The 7,475-nt window shown below is 36.5% G+C and overlaps 1 protein-coding gene across 1 annotated transcript; it reads left to right on the forward strand.

Moving 5' to 3' along the window:
• The first annotated feature begins 802 nt into the window (after positions 1 to 802).
• On the forward strand, positions 803 to 5,039 carry LOC132558668 (heat shock cognate 71 kDa protein). The gene is made up of 6 exons (XM_060223264.1): positions 803 to 1,016; positions 1,407 to 1,612; positions 1,971 to 2,123; positions 2,439 to 2,994; positions 3,192 to 3,593; positions 4,004 to 5,039. The coding sequence occupies exons 1-6, from the start codon at positions 806 to 808 to the stop codon at positions 4,444 to 4,446; spliced, it is 1,971 nt and encodes a 656-aa protein (XP_060079247.1). The 5' UTR covers positions 803 to 805; the 3' UTR covers positions 4,447 to 5,039.
• The last annotated feature ends 2,436 nt before the right edge of the window (positions 5,040 to 7,475 follow it).

Here is a 7,475-nt window from a genome sequence, read left to right on the forward strand (position 1 = left end):
TGATGTAACTTTTGAACCGCTCAACCGATTTCCAAAATTTTTGCACCAAAATTCCTCTTTCTTTGAGTTTTGTCCAAAAAACATGTTTTAAAATGTTTTCTAGGTGGTTCATTTTTTGAGCTGACCTCCCTACTACAGACAATGGTGAATGAGCGCATGAGCAAATTTTAACTTTTTAATTCTTGAAAAGTTCAAATGGTTTATATAGTTATTTTGCCTTGATATTGGCAGAAAAATAACACTGACTAGAAAATAAAGTGTAAGCAGGCTTTGTCAGACGTACGTATATTTCTTGCTTTGAAAAAAATCGTGTTGCCACCCAACACACCACGTGCACGCCTTAGGCTAAACATGTACTGTTGAACCGGCTTTAATAATAGTTAAAGTAATTGTTTGAAACGTAACGAAATGCATTTCGTGTAATATAACATAATAAGTGGTCGTACTTAACTATGAAATAACCTTTTTATCATGGAAAAACCGTGGTTTCATTATCGATTTGACTTCGAACCCATTGCCGGCTTCTAGCAAATTCTTTTTCATTATCTTCCGGTTTTGATCATGTGTGCAAACAACTTCACGCCATCATGACGTGTTAGGTTAGTCTATAAACGGAAACCGTTACTCGCTATTGCGTGTGCATATTTATTCTCGGAAAAAAACACTCATTGGATCAATTCATTTTGAAGTGTATCGTTTTTATTTGTGTTTTAAGAATTCAAGTAGGGCGATTTTTGTACTGTAAAATAAACTTGATTTTATTTGATTTATCTTCACTTCGATTTAATCTGATTTTCACAGCAACATGAGTAAAAGTTCAGCACCATCCGTTGGAATTGATTTGGGAACAACATACTCCTGTGTTGGAGTGTTTCAGCATGGAAAAGTGGAAATCATTGCCAACGACCAGGGAAACAGAACAACCCCAAGTTATGTAGCATTTACAGACACTGAACGTCTTGTAGGAGATGCCGCAAAGAACCAAGTAGCTATGAATCCTACAAACACAATATTTGGTAATTATTTAACTTTCTCTCTTTCTCTCTCCCTCTCTCTCTCTCTCACTCTCTCTCCCCAACCCCCCCTCTCTCTCTCCCCAACCCCCCTCTCTCTCTCCCCAACCCCTCTCTCTCTCTCTCCCCAATAATTCTGTATTTTTATGTTTATTGTACGAATATATGTCACGTGTTGTAATATATTATCTGTACTGTATTTGTGGAGAAGAGTTTATAAGTTGTAAGAACTTGTCTCTTATCCATTTGTCTTTTGTCGACAATAAAATATGTTTAAATCATTTAACTTTCCATTACTTCTCTATTGTTGTTGATGAAGCTATTGCCTGGTGTGGGATTTTTGTTGTTGTGGCAGGGCTAGTGAATTTCTGTATGGTTTTGTTTTCTTTGTAGATGCCAAACGTCTCATCGGCAGAAAATACAACGACCCATGTGTGTCATCTGATAGGAAACACTGGCCTTTTGAAGTAGTTGATGATGGTGGCAAACCAAAACTGAAGGTCAATTACAAGACAGAATCAAAGACATTCTTCCCCGAAGAAATATCCTCCATGGTTCTGAACAAGATGAAAGAAACCGCTGAAGCATATCTTGGCAAGGTGAGATTTCAAATTTTGTCTCCATCATTGTAGTCATTACAGATTTAGGGGGTTTGAAACATGTTGCCAAATTATACTTGAAACAAAACACTTTATGAATTTGAGTCGACTTGTTTTTATTTTTTATGCACCAGAGTTTTTGTGCATCTATTTTTCTGCACACAACTTTCACTCTCATCAATGTTAAGAGATATTGCTTTATATTTGGCATGTTATGTTCCTGAGAGGAAAACCTATAATTTGATACCAGATTTGTCGACCTTGTTACCACCTTTTGTCAGTTTTATTGTTTGGTGACTTGCATGTTTGTTTTAAATGAAGATGTCAACTATTCAGACTTTAACTTTGTATATTTCAGACTGTAACAAATGCTGTAGTAACAGTGCCAGCCTACTTCAATGATTCTCAGAGACAGGCAACAAAAGATGCTGGAACAATTTCTGGGCTTAATGTTCTTCGTATAATTAATGAGCCTACAGCAGCTGCCATTGCCTATGGTCTTGACAAAAAGGTAAGTTTCTCAATGGCTTGAGGTAATCGATAAGGTGGGAATTTCATTGCACAGATTTTACCTATGCCAGAATTATCACTGGAAAAGCAGATTCTGTCTCTCCAAATGTCAAAAAAACATTAACGTAATTATGAGCACTTGCATTACTGCAGTATTGCTGTATTTTACAAATTTAAAAAATTTAGAATTAAACATATTCCCTTATTTCAGAATATTTCCTATAAAGGCCCGCAATGTATGCTAATGCCATTGTTTCTTCAATATTTCACAATATTGATATTTGGAAATTGCAGATTTCTGATATTCATTTTTCAGGTCGGACAGGAAAGAAATGTTCTCATCTTTGATTTAGGTGGTGGTACTTTTGATGTATCCATTCTGACAATTGAAGATGGAATCTTTGAGGTGAAATCCACATCTGGAGACACCCATTTAGGTGGAGAGGACTTTGATAACCGTATGGTGAACCACTTTGTTCAGGAATTCAAACGTAAACACAAGAAGGACATCACAGATAACAAAAGGGCTGTACGTCGTCTAAGAACAGCCTGTGAGCGAGCAAAGAGAACACTGTCATCAAGTGCTCAGGCCAGCGTTGAAATCGACTCCTTGTATGAAGGAATTGATTTCTACACAAGCATCACACGAGCACGTTTTGAAGAGTTGAATTCTGATCTATTCAGAGGAACCTTGGAACCAGTAGAAAAATCTCTACGTGATGCCAAACTAGACAAAGGCCAGGTTCATGATATTGTACTGGTTGGTGGGTCCACACGTATTCCAAAGATCCAGAAACTTCTCCAGGATTACTTCAATGGCAAAGAACTGAACAAATCCATTAACCCTGATGAGGCTGTTGCTTATGGTGCAGGTATGTAATTTACTTTCAGTTCCCATACATCAAGTTTTCAGTAACTGCATAAATTTGTTTTACCATTACCATTGTTTTTACTTGTAACTTAAACCTGATGTCCTATACTTTAACTCCTGTATTATATTTGTGTAGTTAATATATAAAGTATTTTTGTGTGTATTCTGTGAGAGTAGTCATCTTTTTGTTGTTTTCAGCTGTGCAGGCAGCTATCCTGTCTGGGGACAAGTCTGAGGAAGTCCAAGATCTATTGTTATTGGATGTCGCACCTCTATCCTTGGGTATTGAGACTGCTGGAGGTGTAATGACCTCACTTATTAAGCGTAACACAACTGTCCCCACCAAGCAAACCCAAACATTCACCACCTACTCAGACAATCAACCTGGTGTGTTGATCCAGGTTTATGAGGGAGAACGAGCAATGACCAAAGACAACAATCTGCTCGGAAAGTTTGAACTGACAGGAATTCCACCAGCACCAAGAGGTGTGCCTCAAATTGAGGTAACCTTTGATGTAGATGCCAACGGTATCCTCAATGTGTCTGCTGTTGACAAGAGCACTGGCAAGGAGAACAAAATCACCATCACCAATGACAAAGGTATGTCTACTTCAGTTTTCATGTTGAAAAACTAAATTAAACTTCTTCAAAATTGTTTAAGTAATAACCTGGTTTTTCTTAACATCAGTGATGCAATTTTCAATTGGAAAGGAAGTCTTGGATATCGTCATTTTTAACGTCCTTGTAGTCCTGAGGGAGATATTGTAGAAATATGGTTGTAAGGCTATAGATCTTCTATCAATTTATTGGAAATTTTTGGGATGCTAATGTAATTAAATCAGATTTAATATGCACAAGACTGAGTAGTATTATATTTAATAGTTAAGTTTTGTTCGAAAATGTTGACATAGGCAAAAGTAAAACCAGTGTTGTGGACATCTTTACTTGCATCAACTTCTTCAGTGGTCCTCATGCAGGTGAAAGTAATACTGAATATTGTGTATTGATAGGTCGTTTGTCCAAGGAGGAGATCGAAAGGATGGTGAATGATGCCGAGAAATACAAGGCAGAAGATGATGTCCAGCGTAGCCGAGTCTCTGCTAAGAACGCCCTGGAGAGCTATGCCTTCCAAATGAAATCCACCGTCGAGGATGACAACCTCAAGAGTAAAATCAGTGAAGATGACAAGAAAACCATTGTCGACAAGTGTTCAGAAGTGATCTCTTGGCTAGATGCTAACCAATTGGCCGAAAAGGACGAGTTTGAACACAAGCAGAAGGAGTTGGAGGGTGTTTGTAACCCCATTATCACCAAGCTTTACCAGGGGGCTGGTGGCGCACCAGGAGGTATGCCAGGAGGTATGCCTGGAGGTATGCCAGGCGGTATGCCTGGTGGTGCTGACGGTGCATCCACTGGTGGAAGTGGTGGCCCAACCATTGAGGAGGTTGATTAAATACAGGAAACATTCAGGAATACATCAACTTAACAACATTCAATATTTAGTATTGTCAGTTATTAATTTGCTACTACAGTATAACTATCAAAGCTATATTTGGAACACTGCTCAAGTAATGATAAAAAAAAAACTACCCCAATGATCATGGCAGTGTGAACTTTGTCAAATGTGAAGACTCTGTATCAAACCAGTCAAGTGAAACGCATACTTTAGTGGAAGGTGCACATGCTTTTTACCTTTAAATTGCTGTTTTGGAAAAATGGTCGAATCAAAATTTGAATGCTTGATTACTAATGTGTGCGGTAGTGTTGTCAAAAGTTTCATTATTAACTGATTATTTTTTGTTATCAGATTTCATCTTTAAGCAAAAGTCTATAGTATTTCATTATATTACCATCATTCCATCATTCTATTGCACAAGAAGTGATCAATGAATAATGATATTGTCAAGCTTTAGAAGAACCCCAAGTAATGTATGCAAACAGTCATTTTCATGTAGATGCTATTTCAAAATATGAAAGTATCTTCAAATGAAAAATGAAAGAAGAAAAAAAGAATGAATAAAAGAGCCAGAACAAAAAAAGGAAAAACTTGTTTACGTGTGTTGTCTTTTCGCAACTCTAATTCAAGAGGATGCTGGTTGGTGTATGTAGCAACTGGGAGGTGAATGAAAAAGTATGTCTTGAGTTTCGAGAAACCATACTGAAAATAATTCCTTCTAATGACCATTTAAAATATTGTTAGCATCAAAATACCTCTCCTGTAGTCAGTTTGGACAGGCGAAATTGGTGGCTAATCCATCTAAATATAGCGCATCCAGAACTGAACGGGTCGCTGGTTCATAGAATTCATGCAGAATGGATGAATGCATGTGTTAAAATCTTTGACTGGTTAGGCTAATTTTGTGTTGATATTTTAATTTACACAAATATTTCATTCTGTTCGGCAATCTTGTGATGACGGAATCGATATCGCGAGAACGTTTGTAAATCGATCAACCGTGATCTATATAGGATTTCCGCAAAAAAAATGTTTAAATTGTAAATCTAGGGTTATGGTTTTCATAAGATAATTTTGTAGCTTTTTTTCAAACGCATCCCATGAAATCCTTACTTGCTCTAAATCATAAATTATCCCTTTAAACTCATCCTAGATCTTATTGATATAAAGCTGGAATACAACTTTCAACAGAATATGTTGATATTTAGTCAAATTATTGTGTTCAGAAATAAAAGAAATATATATATAACTGTGATAAAACGTCATAACTCTTAAGTTACGATTGAATCGTTTCCATTGTAGAACTGTATTGCAAAATTTCAAATTTGCTGATAATCACTTGCGTTATGGTGTACATGTTCACAAGTTCAATGGTACACACTTGCAATCAATTGCTTCCCGCTATTGATAAAAATGCGTAAGACCGTAACTCTTATAACAACCAGTAGAAGATTAGAGTGTGTCGTTTCGATAATTACACGGTCATATTCCTCAGACAAATTGTCAGTATGGAGCGTACTAGCACCGACGAACGTCGTGTACGAGATGGTATGGAATCGACCAACTTTTTCGGTTGACTTAAATCTAAGGTCGAAAATAGTGTGAAGAGATAGTAAACAAATTATAGACAAAAAAAAAAAAAAATACACAAGATATTAATGTACTGTAGTTAATTCGGTTACGCTTTGTTTAACGCTTGTCATAGATGTGCGATAGTCTGTGCCCCCCTCGTCCCTATTAAGTACTGCATTGCTAAGGCGTATCCAGAAGGCTTCCTTAACTAACCGTCTGAAAAGGTTGTTTTTCTCTGTCGACTATTTTGGAGTTTCCCCAGTCAACGAAATGATCTTGCTATGTGGAATGATCTGTAAGTTGGACATATTTGATGCTCGTTAGTTTGCCTGTTGGTTCCGTTGTTGCATAACTTATCATTTGAGAAAATGACCTTACTTGCTTGGATTGGCCAAGGTTTACAAGGCGGGTGTCGCCGATGAAGCAGAAGATGCTTACTCTTCCGGAACATCTGGTCTTATTCTCCTTGTACCTTTTCAGGAGTCTTCGTGGTAAATCTTTATTTTGTTAATATTTTCCCTAGTTTTATGGAATTTGAGTTTGGATTTCTTGATTTTTTTTTCAGTAGGTCAAGTTTCATCAAAATCTGTTCATACTGAAGTTATCGTGTACTTCTATCTAAAATCAATAAAGACAAAGAAAAAGACGAGTAATATTATCATGGTTTCTTCAAGATAGCTAGATCGATCATTTTAAAAATTTATATATAGGTGTTCCTTTTTCCGCCAACATGGCTGTTCTTGTTCAATTTAAAAATTACAATGAATTTTGATGCAGGTCTAATTTGTGTGAGGTGTACTGGGTAGATTTTTCTCTTATTTCCTGTTTATGAATCTTCAATCTTTTGGTTGATCAAAAAAGTAAAATGACGCAATGTTAACATTGTCTAGTTCTAATCCTTACAAATTATTGTGCAATTTTTCACGGCATTGAAGATCTCGGACAGAAATGTTGAATCCCGACTGTACAAAAGGTACACACGTACTGATGTTAACCGCGATAAGTAGACTGCAAGAGTTTGTCATTTTCTAGTTAATTTTCTTACTTATTTGTTACACTTATCATATTGAAAGGTGCGTCTCAACAAAACATTCGCCACGATTTTTTAAAGTCTTGTTTCAACCGTAAATATCGAAATATTGGTTCTAAATTGAAAGTGCTTTTCACGAAATCTCGAAAATTTGACAGATTTTGTGTCCCTTCCGATTTGAAGGCTGGCCTATTTCGGGACCCATCATAAACCATAGGAGATTCACGTTATTCACACAACGCTGGCACTAACATGTCTTACGCGTAAAAAAATATTTACAGATTTTATCGGAAACGTCTAAACGACGAAAACCCTCGATAATTTAATGATCAATACAAAAATGTTTCACAACTTTTTAATTTTACGATCTATTGTGTTGCTACTTTTAACACCTATGATTTGGACACGCATCAGATATCACCAA

This window comes from Ylistrum balloti, unplaced genomic scaffold (assembly GCF_031769215.1).
Source record: "Ylistrum balloti isolate Yb309-2 unplaced genomic scaffold, AGI_CSIRO_Ybal_v1 Utg370808, whole genome shotgun sequence".
NCBI classification, from domain to species: domain Eukaryota; kingdom Metazoa; phylum Mollusca; class Bivalvia; order Pectinida; family Pectinidae; genus Ylistrum; species Ylistrum balloti.